At 41.6% G+C, this 23359-nt stretch overlaps 1 protein-coding gene across 2 annotated transcripts in view; it reads right to left on the bottom strand.

The window, feature by feature from the left end:
• The window catches only part of plekho1a (pleckstrin homology domain containing O1a), a 23117-nt gene extending 244 nt beyond the window's left edge, over positions 1-22873 (bottom strand). Inside the window, exons 1-10 of one of the 2 annotated variants that reach the window (XM_088090817.1) lie at positions 22624-22873; positions 18369-18515; positions 10165-10305; positions 8703-8807; positions 7969-8070; positions 7526-7840; positions 7242-7339; positions 5496-5658; positions 5249-5361; positions 1-3684 (exon numbers count right to left, since the gene is read on the bottom strand). The exon at positions 1-3684 is cut by the window's left edge and continues 244 nt beyond it. In XM_088090817.1, coding sequence (XP_087946943.1) covers positions 2859-3684; positions 5249-5361; positions 5496-5658; positions 7242-7339; positions 7526-7840; positions 7969-8070; positions 8703-8807; positions 10165-10305; positions 18369-18515; positions 22624-22650 — 2037 coding nt within the window. In that variant the 5' untranslated portion in view covers positions 22651-22873 and the 3' untranslated portion in view covers positions 1-2858. Of the gene's footprint in view, positions 3685-5248; positions 5362-5495; positions 5659-7241; positions 7340-7525; positions 7841-7968; positions 8071-8702; positions 8808-10164; positions 10306-18368; positions 18623-22623 lie in introns of those variants that run through there. The other variant, XM_088090816.1, reaches the window with a different exon arrangement.
• Between the last annotated feature and the right edge of the window lie 486 nt (positions 22874-23359).

The following is a 23359-nucleotide window of genomic DNA, read 5'->3' as shown; positions in this document are numbered from 1 at the left end:
GCTTCGTTCACCCACAATGCAGTGCTGTATACAGTTATTCAAACAACATCATTCAAAAAACACCAACATATAAATCTTTAGTTCAGTAAAATGAGAAAAAAAACATGACATTTGAAATAATCTTTTCATACTTTAACAAAGTGAGCAAAGTGGATACTGAAAGTTGTTGTGTATAAAATTTAAAATAAATAAATAAAACAAAAAAAAATCATCTTTTAACCAACATCACTGACAGAACAACGAATCCTTCAAAAGCAGCCGCTCACAGTGTCCGTGCCTCCGTCTGCAGGCTGAGTTCATCCAAATATTCATTAAAAATGTGCAAAAAACACTCAAACTGGAGAAAAGTTGCAAATTAAATGTGAATATTTCAGGTTACAGTTCCAACAAATAAGTAAAAAGTGACTTTTAAACAGTAAATAACAGTTTATTGATATTTATCAGCTGATATTTGATCAGTATGAAAACCTTTAAAACGTTCAGTTCGTCCATATTTCCAAAAAGTGCATGTTTTCATAAAGAAATGGTTATACTGTTGTGTAGGACTGTGCCTAACAATCATTTCTACGTTTTACTGTAATATTTGTGAGTCTTTAACGTGTTTTTTGTTTGTTAGATGCCAATATATTAATTTGTAAACATTTTCTCGTGATTATTCTAATAGTTTCAGCACAGTTCAGATAAATGTTCATACTAAATGTACAGTATTTAAGTGAATAATATGTAATTATGTAATTATTTGTGTAATTATTTAAATAACCTTCTGTCTAACTGTGTCCACTACAGCTCCAGCAGTGAATATGCAAACATTAGTTTATTGCAGATCAAGCGATTCTGGTGCACATGTGGGCTGAAAAGAGAAAACAGAGACGTCAGCGCAAAAAATTTAAAATATCTTTGAGGTAATTTAGAGTTTGTTCACCAGAGCGCGCTGACAACCTGATTTTTTTGGTGGAAAATGTCCCAAACATTTCCGACCGTAGCTGCGAAAATTCAAAAACAAGTGAAGGGATCCTTATCTGTACACAAGTACATTTTGTATGTTTATATGAACAATTTTCATGTGTGTTAGTGGCACTTGGCAAATTAGCAACGCAGAAATTAAAGTTAAATCTGTAAAATCTAAAATGTATTGTGTATTATAGCGTCGCGCAAATTTTGTCATGTAAGACTAAATTTTCGTATGTTGTAAAATTTAGTCATGTTTGTCTGTGAAACACGATAGTGACACTGAAATTTTATCATTTTATTTCATTAAACTGTAACATTTAAATCTCGACGTGTATTAATGACACATAAATTTCTTCATTTAAATTTAGTCATCAAGTCTGCAAGTTTTGAATTTAGGTCTGTAAAATGTAAATTACATTATTTGTTCTGTTTAAGTTTATATCCTTTCAGTGGATAATTGCTCTTTATTCTTTGAAAATTATTTTAAGGGACTCTTTTCAAAACTGTTTATTTATATTTTACATTTAAAAAAAATGTACTATATTCAGAGCCATGTGTTTTTTTTACTGTTTTTTTAACTTTTAAAATTAATATTAGTATCATCCTGAATACTCCAAAATCAGTCGGAAACTATTTTTGCCGACTGAATCTGTAAAATGCAGCACGAAAACATGAATATCGGACACAATAAGCCACGTCCTGCTGTTTCACCTGATCTGGAGATCCTCACGGTTTTTAGTTTTGCACAAACGTATGTATTTTAATTAATTTGTCATTAATATTATCAAACAGCAAATCAGGAGTCAAGTAATATTCCTGCGAATAAAGACAGCAGGTGTTCACATCAGTTTATATTTTACTCAGGTGAATTAATGAAGCCGTGCTTTTAGTCACAGTAACCAGTGAAGTGTTGAGAAGACATATTCTTTGTTTTTTATTGACATTATTGCTTATTTTCTCTCTGCGGTGCAGAACTCCCTGATTTTTCTGCTTATGTTTAAAATATGTCTCAAATCTGCTTTTCAGATTTAAAAAAAACAAACAATAATTGATAGTGAACAGAGAGTTAGAAGGATGTTTTGGGAGGGATAAATGGGGCTACAACTAAATCAGACTTACAATTTATAAATTTTGCACAAAAAGACATCATATATATTAGCAAATAAATCCGGTAACAGATATTAAAATTCTTAATTAATGTCGATACTGGTTTTCAGTGATTCCCAGCAGCACCGCCTCTGTGCCCGTAGGAAACATAGTGCTCTTCAGTGCCTTCATGTTTTTCATAATGAAAAAGTTTCCGATTGTATAAACGTTGACATCTTCGCTCGGAAAAAACAAAAATCTTTTTTTTTATCCTCACGAAACCCTGAATATCTCTTCCAAAAACACACGGGGGAAGAATTAGTCTTTGAAGTCAACAGAGAGGCTTTTTCACTTCACTTTCAGCGTTAAAAGACAAAGACGAAAATCGTGCAGCACCAGTAGAGAAGGTGAAGGGGAGCGCCTCTCCATTAAAACTGTATTTGCTCAAATTAAATGTGACACATCTGTCACACAGAGAGACTTTGTGGAAAAAAAAGGGCAGCAGAAGTGCGAGGGCGTCTGACTGACGGCAGTCTAGTGCAGAGCGGAGGATTAACGTCATTAAACCTCCTGGGAAGAACTGTATCGCTGGTTTCAAAATAATCCACATTTGCTTAAGTGTTCACGTGCATCCCACCGTCCCCAGATTAAAAGATGAAAAACATTTGAGGAGTAGAATTAAAAATCCCCAAATTCTGCAAATCCTGTCCTCTTTTTTTGTTTTTTATTTTTATTTTTAACTTGTGAGCATGCTGAAAAAACGATGCTACTTTCACTGAGAAAATTCAACCGGGTGAATATTTGTAAGAAAGAAATCCTCATCAAGGCGTCTCGGACTCCTCGTCCTCCTCAGGTGATGTTGGTGAGGTCGGCGTGTCGTCCTCATCTGCTGCCGCGGTTGCCGCAGGCAACCCAGCAGCCGCTGCTGTGGTTGTCATCTTCTCGTAGGTCCTCCTGCGCTGCCGCCTCAGCGTCTGGCTCTGCAGCTCCTTCACCTCCTGCAGGACCTCCTGCGCCTCCTTCCACGATGACACAGCCTCCTCCAGGAGGCGCTCGGCCTCCTCACGCCTCCTCTCCACCTCCAGATCTTCTGACAGCAAGGAGGGTGGCGAGGAAAGCGCAGGTGGAGAGAGGCAGTGTTTGTCGGGGGTTTTGGGCTGCGGAGACTCGAAGGATCCAGAAAGACTCGGAGAGTTCTGACTCTGACAGGGCGACTCCTTGCTGCTCCCCAGACGAGGGGAGTCAGTTTCACTCCCTTGTGGTGAATCACATCCTTTAACCTGAGAGGAGTCAGATCCTCCGACACCTGGAGGTGATTCATGTGATTTCTGTACGTTAGAGAGATGCTCCTTGTTGGGACAAGAGGTGCTGGACGATGCCTTGAGTTTTGGTGAATGGACGGCGTCAGAGCTCTTTGTCCGCGGAGAGCTGGCGGCGGGCAGACGAGGCGAATCTTTCAGTCGAGGAGAGTCGTTTGCTTTAGCAGCCGGTGAGTGGGATCCTCTGGAGCGAGGCGATTCGGTACCTTTGGAGCGATTCTTCTTGGCTTTGGATCGAGGCGACTCTCTGCCTCTCAGACGAGGAGACTCTTTGCCCCGGAGGCGAGGAGAGTCGCTGCTCCTGCTCCTCGAAGATCCAGATGACCTGCTGCAGAGGAAAAACAAAATCAGGTCAGCATCGATCCTGCTCGGCTTCAAGTTGTGATCTCACAACCAAGCATCATCAAACCAAGAGAACTTGGCTTTACCTGTCGCTTTACCTCAATATGTCCAATTATCTTAAAGTTGCCTTTAAGACTCTTTATGACTCGGTGTTCAAGGGGTTGACCACAAATTTGGTACTTTCCAAATCATTTCAAAACCCACTTTATGCAATGATTTGCAGAGGGTGTGAATGTTGCAGGGTTTGAACTTCTAGCTCAGAAGTTCTTTTTATTCTGTACACAAGTCCTTCACAACAACCAAGTGAATACCATGAATGTCACTGAGGAAAGACTCTAACATATCCTGTACGACTCAATGCATCAGGTCTACAAAGACGGAGCTGTTGGAAAGAGTTTAGAGAGGAGGTGAGATGCAGCCATGAGGAGGCTTTAAGGCAGACTTTTCATCTCGCCAGACATTGTCTTTGTTGAATAATGTTTGTTTGACACAAACCGACATCCCTATGCTCCCTGTAGGATGAACTCCCAATGTCAGACCCTTGGTCCTTGTTGTGAGACTAATTATATCTTGCAATGTCTTGAGATGAGAGCCAGAACCTCCTCAAAGGTCTGGTTGGTCACAGAAACCATGACGCCAGCAGGGTTCTGGTGAAGCTGGGTCATGTTGCTGAGCTTTTTTCCGCGAGTGAAGTAAAGGTTCACGTTATGGTTATCGCCAAATAACTTTTCCTCGATTGAAATGTGAGACGCAGTCGATAGAATGTCGATAGAACGCATTCCAGCTGTGTTTTGACAGACAACACGAACAGCCAATGATAGTAAGAATAGCACCGTGGAGAACCAAATGCAGAGAAGGACTTTGACTGTAGAACAGCTGAGTGTTTGACAGCCACAGCGCTGAAACTGCCACATCTGCAGAGGTGGAAAGTGACTTCATTAGACGACTTTGTGTTAGTTTCAGCTTTAATCAGACTTTGGACGAATTATTTAGAAACATCAGGACGCATCGCTCCGTGTCTCATCCAGCCGCTCGCGCTGAGCTCTCATTATTATTACCAGGGGCAGATGTTAGTAACTGGACCTCTTTGGATTTTAGTAGAATAGGTCCTCCAGTTGGTGATGCCTGTTCTACAGTACATTTGTCATGTTCAATGTCTGACAGAAAATAAATATTTAAACCAAAATTAACCTTATCATATCTTAATATATCACTTAGGAATCAAAGGGATATATAATATCAATATTGTTTCATATCGCCCAGCCCTAGTTCAAGTCAATTCCATTTTGGACACACCTTGAGCTGTCCTTAAGCAGCACTTTTAGCACAAATTAGATTTCAATTAATTATATTCTAGTTTCGAGAGGATTGATCACAGCAACCCCAACCAATCTTTCCCCTGATGCCTCCAAATGTCAATACCAACAGTCAGTCATTCCCGGAAGTGTGAATATAACCCAATTAAGTGTTGATGGCATTGACAGAAGAATGCCGAAGACCTTTGGAGGTCAAAATATTAATAAATTACTAGTGAAACTATTAAAGCCAACCTGGAGTGAGGAGAGTCTGAGCCCCTGAGGTGGTGGAGGCGAGGTGAGTCGATGCCCTTCAGGTAGGGTGAACTACCGCCTCGTTCTCTCTCTGCTTTGGCCTTCTGCAGCTCCTGTAGATGGCAACACAAAATACTCATCGTAATTATACCCTAGTTTTCAGTTTCTGCCGTGCATTTTTTGCATCAAGTGAGTGTCCCTTTGATCAACCAGTACGCCCAAAAACTCATGGATGACGCAGTCGTACCTGCAGTCTCATCTCCTCCAGCAGCTCCTGAGCTCTCTGCATCCTCTGAGCGATGAGGCTCTGCAGCTGGCCCACCGGCTGCACTGAAGCCCCGCCCCCTGCCTCCTCTTCAGTTGGACAACGACGAAGAGCCGAACGCAACTCGGAGCGGATCATCGCCGGTCTGAAGAGAGGAAAGGAAGGAGAGGGGAAGAACAAAGGATAGACCAGAAAACTTTTAATTTATGTAAAGTTAAAAGACCATAATCACTGAGTACATTCCCTTTTTGCTGACTATTTTCCAAATTATCCATCAGTTTGACTTCCGTTGTTTCTACCTAGTTTTGATTTCCAAAGATGTGAAATTTGGTACTCATTAGGCGGGTTTCCATTACGGATTTGTTCAAAATGAAGCAATATTTTTCAAGATACCGATAAAACACAACATATAGCTAACTGTGTTTCCACTGAGTGATGTTGTGTGACTTCTCCTCTGGTGATAACATCCCAGTAACCATGGCGATGGATGTTCAAAACATCAGCAGCCTTATTTCTATTGCAGCCACCGCACTAGCCGTCATTATTTCCAAACCAAGGCCACGTAGGCGTGTTATGGAGCCATGATGGAACGCCGAGCCCCTTATACGTGGGAGCGGCCACGTATGAGGGATTTCTGGGAGATGTAGTCCACGATTTCACAGAGGAATTGTGGGTTAAAAACTTTCTCAGAGTTATGTGATGCAATAACAGCTCTTGTAGCTCCTGCTGCATCATGAGGGAGCCAGTTCCTACTGACAAGCTCATAGACACAGCATCATGTGACCTCACAGCGTCATGTGACCACACAGCGTCATGTGACCTAGGAAAGACTGAAAAGGGAAAGTTTGGACAAATATGACTTTTTCAAATCAACTCAAATACCACCCCAAAAAAACTTAATTGTGATAAATGGGAGTTTATATCGAAATTGACGTGTTTCCATTACGCATATTTTATTTACGTTTTACTTTGTGCAGTTTGAGGGTTAATGGAAAACAGCCTACAAAAAGGACCTGAGACTGCTGGGAATCCAACCCAGGACCGTTTTGCTTTGTGTTGACAGTGCCAACCACTGAACCGCCAGTTTGTTTTGCTCGTGTCAGTGTGGTTTGTCAGGACAGGAGCTGTTATACCTCTTTCCCACCAGAATCAGTGCGTGTGCGGTTTTTTAAACACGGGTAAACCTGCTAAAGCTATCACTATGAGCGATTGGCTCTATCCCACTGCCACTGAACACACCGCTGCAGAGCGAGTCTGTCTTTCGGTCAGTTGGTGTGTGTGCGTGGGTTGTTATGTCGGTGTGTTTGTGCGACTTTACGGACAGGCAGGAGAACAAGAAACAATAGAAAGCAGCAGGATCAGAGACCATTTTCAACTTTCCAATGGTATCTTTTCTTTATTTACGTCTTACTTATTCAGTCTCTCCATCAAACTCGGTGCAGACTAACTTGGAACAATATTTTAGCTGCTTAGGAGGAAACGGAGGGTAATTAGTGTTGTTGTGTCTCTGCATCTCGGCAGTTAAAGAGCTGAAATTACAGCGTTCAGGTGTTGTTTTCCCATCGATGCCGATTGGAGCCGGAGGCAATAAAAACCTGTGTCGACTACAGAGCGAATGCTGAATTTGCACAATCCCATTGCATTGAAAAGCCAGAAGTTAGCAGGTGTTTTTGTGCAGTGGGAATGAGGCTTAATAAAAGACTGTTTTATTCTCAGGTGTTTGTGTACCTGGAGGAGAGGACTTCATCCATGGAGGCGCATCGACTCCGGCCCTGCATGCTGAACCTCTTTCCTGGCTGCGGCGTTCGAGAGTGAGCCTGAAGGACCTGAAAGGTAACACAAGACCGCGGTTTGTATCTGTGTTTCGACGGCAGGTGAGGGGCGTCTATTTGCATCATAATGACTGATTTCTACCAGTAAACCGAGTCAGTGTAGTCAGTGTATTTCAGTGTATTGACAAAATGACTGTTGGCTTATGTTTTAGGAACTACGAAGAGTTTCTCGACATGCACCTGCTGGGTCTTGTGGACCTTGGAGACCTCCAGATGGGAATGTTTGCCCCAGGACAGCTCACTCCCTCTGGGCAGGCTACTGGTCTTGACCTTGGGTTCTTTGGAGGTCACCCGCAGCTTCGACACGTCCGTGCCGGCTCGCTGACGAACACCCCAAGATCCAGCAGCTGCCACCTGCCCACAGGAGCCGCCCCTCTGCAGGTCGAGCTGGAAGTTCTCCCAGGATTCCCGGGATTCTCCTCCGTAGTCCGGAGAGAAACCATCCTCCTCAGCGACCAGGTCGAGGGTCAGCATGCCATGGGAGGACGTGGACGCCTGGGGTGAGTCATCGTGGATTTTAGATATTAAAGATAATGTTGTTCATTAAAAATGTTCTTGATTAAGAAAAGCAGAAAGATTTAAAGAGTAAAAATAGGAGAAAAGGTGTTAAGAGATCCGAGTACCACGGCCATGAGGTGTCCTCTGGTCGGCAGCCGGCGGCCATGAGGGATCTTTGCCCGGTCTCTGGTGGGATGAAGGAGGGCGCTGTCCTCCTCGATGGTCACCTGGACAGAAACAAAACCAACTCCAGCCTTCTGAAATATAGTAAAGGGTTTCATAACACTTCCACATTTTAAAAAGATTGCGCCACTCGCACCAACAATACAGAATAAGAATAAAAAGAGTTTAAAAAAAGGGAAATTACCTGGAAAAAGTGCCTCAAAAATTCTAATAACTTTAAAACAGAATTTTAATTGCGTAATTATGATTGTTTTTCCCTTGCTTTTTTAAAAATGTTTTTAGCCGTGTTATATGTCACAGTAGAAACCGACACTGTCTCATTAATCTCACGCACATTGCGCCTCTTTTCAAAGTGAAAGTTAAATTTTTCCCCGAAATAGCTTCTGACATTTTCAGTAGTTCTTCATTTATCAGTTCATCCAGTATAGATGTTAATAATGACAATAATAATCATAATAATACCAATTATAATAAAACAATGAAATAATAGAATAATAATATAATTATTTATACAGTATGTTTCAAGCTTAAGTGCAAAGTGCTTCCTAAATAAAAAGGTTTACAGATTAAAATAAGATGTCAGAAACCCCTGCAGCCCCTCCCCCGGATTTAACCCTTTAAACCTTTTTCTTCAAGCTTCACTACGCTTGAGAGTCGATCGACGCGCTGTCCGTACCTCGTCTAAAATGCGGTTCTTGGCCTTGATGATTGCCACGTTGAGGGCGTTTACCCACGATTCCTTTTCCTCCGGACTCACCGCCAGAAACACGAGGTTTGGAACCTGCGAAACAAAGAAAAACACTTCACTTTGTGTCAAGTATGATGCAGAAATCAGCCGCCATATAACAGGGATGCTAAATGATTTTATGTTATGCTATTGTTTATAAATTGTTGCAAACGTGTTTATTAAATGTCACACTCGAAGCCGACACTGTTGTAAATGTCACGACCATCATGGCTCTTTTCAAAGGCAAGTTTTCCCAAAAATAACTTCTGACAGTTTTGGTAGTTCTTCAGTATACTAGTTCATTTAGTATAGATGCTAATAATAATAATAATAATAATAATAATAATAATAACAATAATAATAATAATAATAATAATAATAATAATAATAATAATAATAATAATAACAATAATAATAATAATAACAATAACAGCACATTTTATTCATAAAGCAGAATTCAAGGACTCAAAGACACCGTTTAGAAGTTAAAGAGGAACATAAACATAATAACATTACACACAGATCAACAAATCATTTCAATCATTTTAAAACAGAAACATTTGAATAAAATAGACAGATGTTCAGACAGGTAGAATATAATCCTGTAACTCCTGACTGACGAGGAGGACGAGCAGAAGCTGCTTGGACGTCTTTATATTCTGAGAAGTAAAAGTCAGTTGGATTATTTTATGAATTATTGTGTGTCTGTGATAACCGGCAGCAGAGAGAGACCACGATGTGAAAGTGTTTGGACTCTGCGGGGATTATTCTGCTGCCACTCGTCCTCTGACAGACTAATGGGATTAAACCTGTGGATTAAACCTTTTCAGAGGAGAAAAAAAAGAAAAAACAACAGCTCGACCAATCGCTGAAGTCGAGGCAGGGCGGGGGGGTGATGTAAACTCTGATCCACCAATCCTGAGCGGGACGTGGGAGGAAATCCACCAGTGAGGAGTCAGAGTGAGTCACAGGGTCGCAGTAATCTCTGAGCGCAGAGGACGGACATGAGAGGATGAAGACAGAAACACCGAGGAATCATTTCTTCACTGAAATATGACGTGAAATCTGGTTCATGCTCCCCGCAGGATGAACTTATCATCAAAAGTCCAGTTAACCCTTTAACACCTGGATTGACAACAGTTTTCTTATTCTGCCTTTAATGAGCTATTTAACCCTTTGAAACATAAACAGTTTCTTTTTCTTTCAAAAACATGGAGAAAAGAGGCAACTAGTTTCCACAGTGTTTTTTACACTTATTGTAGGAGCTGAGCTGGAAATTCACTGATTACACTCAAATACACAATCTGGACTACATTTAGGACACATGCATGAACAAAATGAAGAATGAAGACATTAAGGGTTAAGAGTAAACCTCTGGTGAATGTTTTTCGGCGTGGATGAAGTGACTCACCTTGTTTCCCGGCTGTCTGCAGCGCAGCAAAGTGAAGCGACTGTGGTTTTTCTTGCTGCGACTCTTTGCTTTTCTCAGCTCCTCCGAACGCTCGTAATCAGCCAGGTCGAACACTTCCTGTGCCTTCCGCTCGTCTTTCACCTGCAGACACACAGAAACACTCGTCAACATCGCCGTGGACGATTTATAATGTCACCTGGAAGAAGTAAAGAGAAGAAGCAAGGACACAATAGAGTATTTTCTATTGGTCCTATACAAGGTTTTCTTGAGGAGGATGGAGAGATCAGTGAGGAGGTTACAGGACTCCTTGAGGAGGTGCTAGAGGTCCAAAACGAGGTTGTGGAACTTCCTTTACACTAGAGATCCTTTAAAGGATTCCAGAAGTGCTTGAGAAGGTTTTGTTATTTTTGTCAGAGCATCCAGGAGTCCTTAAAATAAGTTCAAAAGTTCTGGATGGGGGTTTAGGGCCTCTCAGGGAGTTTCCACTGGTCCTTGAAGAGGTTTCAGGAGTCCTTGAGGAGGTTCCAGTGGTCCTCAACGAGGTTGTAGGACTTCTTTTTACCATAGAGATCCTTGAAAAGACTTGAGAAATGCTTGAAAAGATACCAGAGTTCCTTGAGGACGTTGGAGAGATCCGTAAGAAGGTCTCAAAAGTCCTGGAGGAGGTTGTGTAGCTTTGTATGGAGTTTTTACTGGTCCTTGAGCAGGTCTTTAAAAAGCTAATAGAGCTTCTTTTTCTCTAGAGATCTTAGACAATGTCCCAGGAGTCCTTGAAAATATTGCAAATGCCACAAACAAGGCTGTAGGGCTTCTTCTACTACAGGGGTCCTTGGGGAGGTTCCAGGTGTCCTGGGAAGGCGATATTCCAGTAGAGGTTCCAGGAGTCTTTGAGGAGGTGCCAGTGGTCATAAATTAGTGCTTTTTCTACAATAGAGATCTTTGATGAGAATTCCAGGAGTCTTTGGGAAGGTTGGGGAGATCCTGGAGGGGATTACAGGAGTTCTCAAGGTGTGGCCAAAGTCAATTAATGAGGTTTTAGGCCCTCCTCTAAGATAGAGATCCTGGAGGAGTAACCAGGAGTCCTTGAGGAGGTGCCAAAGGTCATAAACGAGGTTATGGGACTTCTTCAATCAAAGAGATCATTGAAAAGGATCCAGGGATCCTGGAGGATGTTCCAGGAGTCCTTGGGCAGATTATGGCGTCCTGAATGAGTTACCAGTAGTTGGGATGGTTCCAGTGAGAGGGGTCATTGAGGGGGATCTAATAGTCCTTGAAAAGTATTAACAGTGGTCTTTAAGGGGTGTTTTTTAGGAGTCCTCAAATTTCAGACGTCTTTGAGTGATTTCGCTCATCAGACCCGTTGCTATGGTTACCTGCAGTTTAACGGATGTCGAGCTCGGATTGAAAACAGAAGTGACACTGTCGACCCCTGACAGCCAATCAGAGAGCAGCGACGCTCCGAGAGATCTGATCCGACACAAACGATCCGAGTGTCAAAACCTTCGCTCAAAAACGTCTCTGAGCTCACAGCTGCTGCTCGTTCTGATGTAATCAGGTTAAAGACACACACACACACACACACACACACACACACACGCAGCGACACAGAAATAACTGTACCACCTGGGTACACGAAACATCACCTGTGCTGCAGCAGAAACTGAAAACACTTTTATTTAGTAAAATTTGGATAAAAAATTCTTCTTCATGTTTATGTATTTCTTCTTTATTAATGCATCAATAAGTTTGATAACTCTGCATATTGAGTACTTTTACTTTAATATTTAAGTATGTATTACTGCTGATACTTTTGTACTTTTACTTTGGTATGATTTGAAATGCAGGACTTTTACTTTCTGCACTGTGGTGTCCACTTAACGAGGTTGTTGGGAGGTTTCAGTGGTCCTTGGGGAGGTTTCAGTAGTCCTTGAGGAGGCTCCAGGAGGTTATTGGACTTTTGTTATGATAGAATCCTTGAGCGGATTCGGGACATGCTTGCGGAGGTTAAGTGATTTTGAAAAAGGATCCAGAGGTCCTTGACGGGGTCATAAAGGTCCTGATTTTTCACTAATCCGTACTTGTTCCAGAGATCCTGGGCATGGTTAAAGGACCTTTTCTGGAGTTTCCACCAGTCCTTGAGCAGATCTCAGAGGTCCTTCATGAGGTTGTAATGCTTCTTGAAATTATTTAAGTCCAGGACAGGTTTTAGGACTTCTTGGGGAGTTTGCACTGGTGCTTGAGGAGGTTCCAGGAGTCCTTGAGTAGTTTGAAGTGGTAGAGCTTCTTTGAGAGATCCTTGAGAAGATCGAGGACGCAGCTGAGGAGGTCAGGTGATCTGAAAGCCGTGGAGATGGTTGTGGGGTCTTTTGAGTGCTTTTCATGGCTCCTTGAGGTGGTTCCAGGAGTCCTTTATGAGATTGTAGAGTCTCCGAAGGTCTTAAATGTGGTTGTAGGGCATCTTTGGGAGTTTTCACTGGTTCACGAGTCCTTTAGGAGGTTTCAGAGCTTCTTGACACTGGGCATGATTGTAGGGTTTTTTTGGAGTTTACACAGGTCCTTGATGAGGTTCCAGGAGTCCTTGAGGAGGTTCCAGTTGTCCTTCGCAAGGGTGTAGGGCTTATTTTACTACAGAGAGCCTCCAAGGAGGTAAGGTGATCTCCAAAATGGTTCCAGCAGTCCTGGAGGAGGTAGGACAGATCCTTGAGAATATTCCAAAAGTCCTGGAGGGAGTCTTGGGAAGTTTGCCCTGGTCCCTATGCAGATTTCAGCAGCCCTTTACTAGATTGTAGTGCTTCTTTTACTAAAGAGATCCTTGAGGAGATTTAGGACATACTTGAGGAGGTCAGGTGATCTTTGAAAAGGTTCCTTGAGGAGGCTGGAAACAGTCCTGGAGAAGGTTGGAGGGCTTTTTGGAGAATCCTTGAGGAGAAGGTCCTGAACAGGGTAACAGTGTCTATCCTTCTTTAGGGGTCCTGGAGGAGGTTCCAGGAGTCCTTGAGAAGGTTACAAAGGTCATTATCAAGGGTCCTTGAGTCCTTCCATGTCTGGTCTTGGTTCTGCTGAACTTAGAAACACATTTTAATCTACAATTTAAAATCTTTGCTGATGTTTGTTTATAAATCTGCAGTTAATTCGGATAAAAACACAGTTTGGTCTGTAATCACATGATGTTTGAGCTGCGTTCGGATTTTAGATTTTCCACTTTTGAAGCGACCGTACGGTTCATCCATCTGATGTTTCGGCTCAAATAAACAACCAAACGTTTTCTCCTAAATAACAGCAGATCCTGGACGGACTCAGAGGTCTGACACCAGATCCCCAGACCTTCAGAGACCAGGAGGAGCGGGAGAAGGGTTTTTAAAAGTACTTCAGTTCTCTGCAGACTGAAATGTGAAGTCGGCTGCAGTTTAGATCAAAACGGAGTCAGTGAAGTAAAAAAAGACGACTCGCTGCGTTTGGTTTCCATGTTTCATTCATCAGAGACGTTTTAACTTCGTACAACTTTAATCCACAAAGTTCATCTGAGGAGGGACAGAGATCTGCAGCATTTATACTGCGAAAATAGAGTACTGCAAATACCAATGTTACTGCAGCGTGTATTCATTTTTTTATCCAGGAGACGACATTTCGAACGGTCACAGATTATATCAGCACCATATGAACATTAACAGCGGCTCTGTGCACTTTAGAATAAAGCTAAATGGAATTCAGCCATCTTTTATTTTATCATGTGAAGCTGTGATTTTTTTTCCTGCAGTCACTAAAAACATGCAGGGCCCCTTTAAATCTGAACCCTCGAACAACAAAAGGTCACACACGGTCACACACACGCGCACACACACACACACACACACACACACACACACACACACACACACACACACACACACACACACACACACACACAGCTTTAAATTCAGATCAATTCCAATAAACAGCTCAGAGACACATCCATCATGTGTGTGTTTCTTTAAATCCCTCCGGACCATGAGAGTGTGTGTTCACATCAACAAGGTCACATGGGGTCAGTGTGTGTGTGTGTGTGTGTGTGTGTGTGTGTGTGTGTGTGTGTGTGTGTGTGTGTGTGTGTTATAGATGCAGTGGCCTCTCTGAGTGGTAGCTGGTGGCGTTTGTCGATAATAATGCAAACGTGATCAATACAGCGCCTGAGCTTCAGAGCTGCTACCAGAAACACAAACGCATACACACATATAGCCTACATAAATGTATATGTATATTTATACAGCTTTTACATGGATGTTTTTATATATACATATATATACATATATGTATATATATATATGTATTTACACAGCTTTTACATGGATGTTTTTTGTTGACTATTTTAACAAAACAAAACACACGTGAAACACAGACATCTTTAGCCCTGAAAACTTCTCACTTTGAGCAGTTATCCTCACTGAGGCAGGAAAACTCAGCTCGCTCTGCTCGGGGGCCAAATGACAGCAGCCCCATAAATGTTTCCAGGATTTTAGGACATTTCTACAATATTAGGACATTTCTACAATATTAGGACGTTTGTAGGATTTTAGGACGTATCCAGGATTTAAGGAAATTTCTAGGATTTTAGTTCGTTTTGTTGATTTTAGAACATTTCCTGAATTTCAGGACGTATCCAGGATTTTAGGACGTATCCAAGATATAAGGACATTTCAAGTATTTTAGGACACCGGTGTCTTCATCATCATCAGTGTCCTCTGTGGGGGGTGTGGGGGATCCTCCTCTGGCTCTTTTTTGATCAGCAAGCTCTATTTTGATGCTGTTTTATGTCTCTGACTCTTTATGGAGACTAAAAGGACAAAAACAGTTCAGAGTCAATCACTTTATTTTGCATTAAAGAATATTAGGGGGGCGACCTTGAATTGTCCTGCAGGCTGTAAATTAAGTCTCACTGTCTTAAAGAAGCCTTCAAACTTAATTTATTTACTTTATGGGGACTATTTTGTCCCCACACTATTGTGTCCCCATAAGGTAGGAGAGACAACACAGAGTGAGCTGAGACTTTCCTCTAATCAAACTCACGTTTTATCTTCTCGTGTTTGATTTCAGGTGAACTCTGCAGACAACAGAAACTTCATCAAACGGCTGCGACGACTGATCGTCTGAACGGTAATTTACAAACTAATAATGAGCTGTTTGTTACTGCATGGAGGCATGAACACACACACACACACACACACACACACACACACACACACACACAGTGAAGCCTCCCTCAGGCGGCTGTATTAAAGTGTTCTGGGTCAACGTTTGAAATACAGAAACAAGACGACTGATCTGAGGACACACACACACACACACATGCGCACACACACGCACGCACGCACGCACACACACACGCACACACGCACACACACACACGCACACACACACACACACACACACACTCGTGGGTCAACGTGAGTCATTATTCTGCCGCTCCGTTCAGTCGGCCTCCGGAGGAAAAAAGAAACAACAGAAATAAAACGAGGAGAAGTCATCGTGTTTCTGAAACGCAGCGAAGTGGAAACAGAATAAATGGCCTGAAATAAAAACCTTTACATCAAATATAAAAAAAAATCTGGACAGACAGATTCGTGTGACAAGTAATCCAGAATATTTCACAGAGAAAGCACCAAAATGTGATTAAAATTATTTCATCTGAAGTCACGTTCTTCCTGTAAATGTGAACTCGGGTGACTGAGAGTCACAGATGAAGACGTGAAGTCGTCCTCTCCGTTTGAGGTGAAATAAAAAGTGAGGCAGCGTTCGTACGAAGGTCTGACTCAGCAGTGTTCAGAGTGTAGTTACATAACGCAGCTTTATATAATGTGAAGAACTGCAGAGTCAGTGTGCGTGTGAACGCTCAGAACATCAGCATCAGACCACACCTGCTGCACCTGCTGACCTCTGACCTGCTCACCTGACCTCTGACCTGCTCACCTGACCTCTGACCTGCTGCACCTGCTGACCTCTGACCTGCTGCACCTGCTGACCTCTGACCTGCTCACCTGACCTCTGACCTGCTGCACCTGCTGACCTCTGACCTGCTGCACCTGCTGACCTCTGACCTCTGACCTGCTGCACCTGCTGACCTCTGACCTGCTCACCTGCTGACCTCTGACCTGCTCACCTGACCTCTGACCTGCTCACCTGACCTCTGACCTGCTCACCTGATGTCTGTGCCGCTCACTTTACCTCTGTGGCGCCTTCAGGGACTCTGCAACAATCAGAAATCTGAGAGCGTAATTTGAGGGTTAATTGAAACTGGCATCGAGAGAGGCGGCGAGTGTGTCCTGAATCAGCTGTGTATTCTTTGAGGTGGCGGCTGGCGTACGAAAATGTGGGAGAGCAGCCTGTAATTCGAGCAACAACCCCGAGAGCCAACGAAACTCATCAGATTTCTTGGTAATCGACCAAAAAGTTTCCCAAATTACCTGATTTCACCCTAAAAAATCAGATTCAGAGATCGTCTGCTGAGATCAGACGGCATCACACAGCTCGACCAATCAGAGTCCCTGTGTGTGTGTGTGTGTGTGTGTGTGTGTGTGTGTGTGTGTGTGTGTGTGTGTGTGTGTGTGTGTGTGTGTGTGTAGCTTCAGGCTCAGCTGCATCAGATGATGAGCTTTGATTCAGCAGCACGTGTTGACTGCTCAGCCAGCAGCCTCCCTGTGTGTGTGTTAGATAATGTATGTGTGTATGTTAGATAATGTATGTGTGTGTGTGTGTGTGTGTGTGTGTGTGTGTGTGTGTGTGTGTGTGTATATGTGAGGTCACAGCGATATAAAAACTCTCTGAATGTCCCTCCAGCACTCGTCTCTCTCTCAGGTCGTTTCTATACAGACATGTTCGTGACATCACGGGTCACGTGATCGCTGACTCAGCATCATCAGAGCCCGAAATAAAACCCGTCGGAGCGTTCAGAGTCTGAGGCCTCTGCCGACCATCCGAACCCGAAGCCAAGTCACTTTTCTTGTGCTGCTTTCAGACGCCTTTCACAAGTATTTAACCCTTCAAACTCTGAGCTAATTCTTTCCAAAACATGAGGGAAAAATGAGCAACTTCATCAAAAAATGTTCAGCAAACTACAAAAATGATATATTTTGAAATTTATTTTTAAAAAACTGAGGAAAACTGTAAAGGGATCATAATTACATATTTAAAATTATGTTCCAAAACCATTATAGATTTTTAAGCAATTTTCCAGGTAATCCTTTTTATTTTTCACTTTCTTTAATGTTTTAGTCAAAAGTTTGAGCTCTGTCTGATAAATAAACGTGATTCTCTGCTCTTCTTCTTCTGCAGACTGAAAACCGGAAACCGTCCCCCATCCTCCTCCGACGCCAAACAGCTGTCGACAGCTCGGAGCTCGCCGCTCTCAAACGGACCCGTCACAAATCTACCCACAATCCTCTCTGTCCTGTCCAACGCGCTGACATCACCAGCCGGTCCGGACCGTGATGAGGTTTTACAGTTCAGTCAGTTTGACTCTTTTCAGGCCACACAGAAAACTGCTGAGCACACAGAGACACATTTCTGAGCCCGGGCAGCGAGTTCGGACGGCAGGTTTCTTTAAAAAAATCTGGTGATTTTTGGTTTTTGTTTTAATTTTATTTTTTTTCACTATTATGTAATTTAAAAAAACATAGGATTTTCTTTTGTTTAAAAAAAATTCTTGTTTTTTTAATGTTGGCATTTTTTTCTGTTAACATTTTTGGTGACTTTTAAACAAAACATGCCTTCCAAATCTGTTGACCAATGGGTTTGGAGTTTCCTTTAAAGATTTTTAGTTTTTTTTCTTTTAAAATATTTGGCAGTTTTTTCATGTTAAAATTTGGGGCCAGTTTAAAGCTTTTTGGTTAATTTAAAAATATATATATATTGGGTGTTTTTTTTTCCTTTTCTTTTTTTTCTTTTTAAAGTGATTTTTAAAGACAAAGCCGCCGGCCCGCCAAAACAAAAATTGCCAAAATCTCACCACTTATCACAAACTGTAAAAACTGAAATTATTGTTGGATTTTTCCTCCTTAAACACAACATGCGGCACAAACACTTTATGTATTTTACCCGAGTCACTCGGAAAGGCTCAAGGATTATTTAGTATTTGTAGTTTTGGGAAGAGTCAGAAAAGAAACTTCTTAGATAGATAAATAGTAAATATGTACACACATAAAGTATGTAAAATACGTAACTGTGGTTCTCACCTCCTTGTCAGAGATGTAGAGCTGGTCTCCTCTCAGGATCACGTACCGGTTCCTCCACAGCTCCCTGAAGATCCCGCGGCCGCAAAACTTCCTGATCCAACCGACTTTCTCCGGCTGCTGGACGGCCGGCTGACCCGAGTCCTGGACCTGAAACACCAGAGCAACGGGGTCAGAGAAAGACTGGAGACCAGTGTAGTCTGATGGAAACACCACAGCAACCACTGTAACCATCAGAAGCCCATTTTGCATGCAGACGGTGAGTCTCTAAAACGTCCCGTCTTTACGCCTCCTTTGCACTTTTACACAGAACCAAAAACCGTCACATGTTGCCGCTTTGCAGTGGACTTCTGCGTCTGCATATTACGCTCTCGGTATCCTTCTGTGTCTGCATATTACGCTCTCAGCATCCTTCTGCGTCTACATATTACGCTCTTGGCATCCATCTGCGTCTACATATTACGCTCCTGGCATCCATCTGTGTCTGCATATTACGCTCTTGGGATCCTTCTGTGTCTGCATATTACGCTCTCTGCGCCCACCTGCGTCTGCATATTACAATCTCGGCATCCATCTGCGTCTGCATATTACGCTCTCTGCACCCATCTGCGTCTGCATATTACGCTCTGCACCCATCTGCGTCTGCATATTACGCTCTGCACCCATCTGTGTCTGCATATTACGCTCTGCACCCATCTGCGTCTGCATATTACACTCTTGGCATCCTTCTACATCTGCTGTTTACATTTCAGGATGTCAGCAAACGCACACGCTGGCACGGACGGTCAGGACCGAGGATCGAGGAACGAGGTAAAGTGTAGAAGAAAACGTCACCTTCAGGGCACGTTTAGAAGAGAAGAGCTCGGCTAATCCTGAAAAAAATCTGCGTTCATGTGCCAACAGTGTGTGAACGATCCTGGTGTGCACGGATACACAAACACACACAACAAATGCTGAATGGCAAAAAAAGGATAAGAAAAGGCTGAAATGGAAAAGAGAAAGAAAAAGTGGAAGAGGGAGGAACAACGAAAGCCAGTAAAGACGAGATAAGAAAAAGAAAATAAGAAAAGAGCAGCAAGAGTGAAAACGAGATGAGGAAGAGGAGGGAGATCCTCGACTGCAGGACGGAGAGATGAAGACGAAACGACAGGAGGAGAGGAAGAGTTTCATCAGGAGGAGAGCAGAAGAAGAGCACGCAGCAGGATGGAGAGGTGAGGAGGAGGAAGAGGAGGAGGAAGAGCGGGAATCTGCTCTGTCTGACCTACTTTCATTATATAACAGACGGCTGAGAGGAGACACCACAGAAGAAGAAGAGGAGCAGCTGGTGGTTTCTGATCGCTGAGACGATCTGACGACATCGACACAGAAATCACCGTTTCAAACTTCAGCGTTTTAACCCTTTAAAACCTGAGCAGACTGGCACGATTTCTTCCAAAAACAGAGGAAAAAAAGGCAGCTTGACAAGAAATCACTAAAATATGAGCAAAGATTATCAAAGGTTACGAGAGAATTAACTGAAATTAACTAAAGAAAAGAGCAAAAACAGGAAATGACCTTTAAAAAAGGTTATTAAAATTAAATTTAAAAAATATAGATAATAATGTAATCTTCTCATTTTTAACACTTAATGTGAAAATATTATGATGAATCGTCTGCGTTCAGAATTATGATGATTAAGTATATCAATCACTTTAAAGTTCCTTTTAAATAATGTGGAAAACTTTGTTATTTATATATATATATATATATATATATATATTCATATATTCATATATATATATATATATATTCATAAATGTGGTAACAGTACATCATCACCATATTCATGAACACACCTTTTAAGTTAATGAAAAAATAAAGTTGTTCCAATAATTTTCACATTTATTTTTTTATTTATTTTATTTAAAAGGAGTTTAAAGTGTTTATACATTATAATAATTTTCTTTATTTTTTCCCTTATATTTGTTAATTTCTGAATTATTTTAGTTTACATTTATCTCAGGGCATTTTCTTGTCACCTTATAGTTTTTGTTTTCTCCTTTTCTCTCCTTTCAAATTTTTGAAACATTTAATGCAAAGTTACGTTTTGAAAACTAAAACAAAAAGCGATTTTTTAAATGTTAAAGTGCTTGTAAAACCCGTCTGAATGCAGTAAAAGACAAACTGATGTCGATCCAGGTTTCAAAGGGTTAAATATGACTCTTTTTTCAGCGGGTGGAGTGATGCAGGTCCACAGCATGAGCGTTCACTGTTACCTGTGTACAAATACACACAGGTACACAAACAGAGTAAATCTGCAGCCGATCAGGTGACGGTCTGTCGTGATCTGAGACAGACGGAGACTTTTGATTTTAGTGTTAAAATCGAGACGAACTAAACCAACGTCGCTGAACTGTGCCGAGAAACGTTGGATGGTGATGTCCTAAACTTTTAAAAATTTCCCAAAATCTTAAATGTCCTTAAGTCTAAGTAATGTCCTAAAATCTTAAAAATTTCCTAAAATCTTAGAAATGTCCTAATATCTTCAAAATGCCTTAAAATCCAAGAAATGTCCTAAAATTTGCATAATGCCTTAAATATTTAAAATTTCCTAAAATCCTAGAAACGTGTATGGGGCGGCTGAAAATATTTCAGAGTTAAAGATGGCTAAAGACGGTTAAAGACGGTTAAAGACGGTTAAAGGCGGTTAAAGATGGATAAAGACAGTTAAAGATGGTTAAAGACGGCTAAAGATGGGTAACAATTGTTAAAGATGGCTAAAGACGGTTAAAGACGGTTAAAGATGGTTAAAGACGGTTAAAGACGGCTAAAGATGGTTAAAGACGGCTAAAGACGGTTAAAGACGGCCAAAGATTGGTAACAATTGTTAAAGATGGCTAAAGACGGTTAAAGACGGATAAAGACAGTTAAAGACGGTTAAAGATGGTTAAAGACGGTTAAAGACGGTTAAAGATGGTTAAAGATGGCTAAAGACGGTTAAAGACGGCCAAACATTGGTAACAATTGTTAAAGACGGCTAAAGACGGTTAAAGACGGTTAAAGACGGATAAAGACGGTTAAAGACGGTTAAAGACGGTTAAAGACGGTTAAAGACGGTTAAAGACGGATAAAGACGGTTAAAGACGGATAAAGACGGTTAAAGACGGTTAAAGACGGTTAAAGACGGTTAAAGATGGCAATGTGTGGCAGCAGATGTACATTTATTTTGAAAAAGGCAGAATGCAACGAGCAGAAACTGAACATTTCCTGTGAAAACTGAGGTTTATTTTGAAAAGACACTGTCCCACATTGCTAAGAACAGGAGCGCAATTATTAACTGGTTAAAGAAACGTCCTGCACACTGCAAGAAATTTGTAAAAGGTGGAGAGAATTTTTTTTTTAAATTAGCTGAAAGAGCTACCAAGAGAATCATTAAAAAATGATCACAAAAAGGAAAATATCACTAAACTAGCCGATACATATCATATATTATAATTACAAATATGTATGCATATATATATATATATATATATATATATATAGAGAGAGAGAGAGAGAGAGAGAGAGAGAGAGAGTTATTGTTATTATTATTATTATTATTATTATTATTATTATTATTATTATTGCACTTTTTCAGGTAATTTCCTGCTTTTTGTGCTAATTTTCAGGTAATTACAAACGTATCTATGGTATAAGTAAAAGGTCTCAAGAACATTTTTAGAAAATGAGCTAAAAAGGTGAGTAAGGGAATCATTAGAAAATTAAGAAAAAATACCAAGAAACTATATTTATCACTATCGCTATTACATATATGTAGTCATTATTATAATTATTATTATAATTATCATTGCACTTTTTTTCAGGTAATTTCCTGGGGGTTTGTGCTAATATTCAGGTATTACAAATGTATCTAGGATAGATGGACAGATTTATTGTTGATATTTTTATTATTATCATTAATATTTTTTTTAAGCACTTTAACCCAAGGTCTAACATTTTAACTTTTCATTCATTTTTTGCTTATTTTTGCATCATTACTTGTAAAGTTGCTCTTTGCTTTTTCCTGTTTTTGAAAAAAAAGAGGTTTCAGTTTTCAAAGGGTTAATGTCTGATCTTCTCCGCGCTGCCGCCTGAATAATAATAATAATAATGATCACGGTGTCGGATGATTATTATGGGATGTTATGAATGGATGGAGGCTGAGTGATTGATACAGACCTCCTCGGTGTGATCAAATATTGATAGAAATATATCGATCAGAAGGATCGGTGACTCCTACCCGTCTGCTCGGGTTGCTTTTCTTCATCCTGTCCGCCGCTCCGCTCCGGGGCTCACCGGAGAATCACGCCGACCGACGGGGAGGAAGTTCGGCCCGGCCCGGCGGGAGGTTCGGCCCGGCCCCGGTAGCTCGGTGCCCGGTGGATGTTGGTGTCGGTGTCGGTGTGTCCGTTAGTCCGCCCGGTTCCTCCTCAGCTCCGCGTCTGTTGTCTGAACAGAGAGAGCATCCTCCCCGCGTGTGTGTGTGTGTGTGTGTGTGAGAGAGAGAGAGAGAGTGTGTGTGTGTAGAGGCAGATGCTCTCTCGCACTCAACATGCATGCGCGCGCTCTGACACGCGGATGACGCGCACTTTAGCCTATATTCTGGTAAAAGGAGCGCGACACCGCCATCTAGCGACACACACACACACACACACACACACACACACACACACACACACACACCTGAAACAAAGAGCCAGGATCGATCAGTGTATTACACGGGCGGATCATGAGACAAAGGGCCCCTGGGCTCAGATAGTCTGAGGGCCCCACCTCCCCTCTAATCCCAGCACACAGACTCAGTGGTTTGCTTGGGTTTCAAAGGGTTAAACATAACAAACAGAGATGAACAACAAGAAACAAAACAAAGACTTTTTGGAAATAAAAATAAAAATTTAAAAAAGCAACAATTTAACTGACAAGCTACAGAAATCAGCACTACATCACCGGACAGAAACATAAATGTACAAAACCCT

This window comes from Plectropomus leopardus, chromosome 17 (assembly GCF_026936395.1).
Source record: "Plectropomus leopardus strain MGB_pleo_1.0 chromosome 17, ASM2693639v1, whole genome shotgun sequence".
In the NCBI taxonomy this organism is placed as follows: domain Eukaryota; kingdom Metazoa; phylum Chordata; class Actinopteri; order Perciformes; family Serranidae; genus Plectropomus; species Plectropomus leopardus.
The sequence above is the reverse complement of the archived record's forward strand: the minus strand, read 5'-3'. Positions and strand labels throughout refer to the sequence as shown.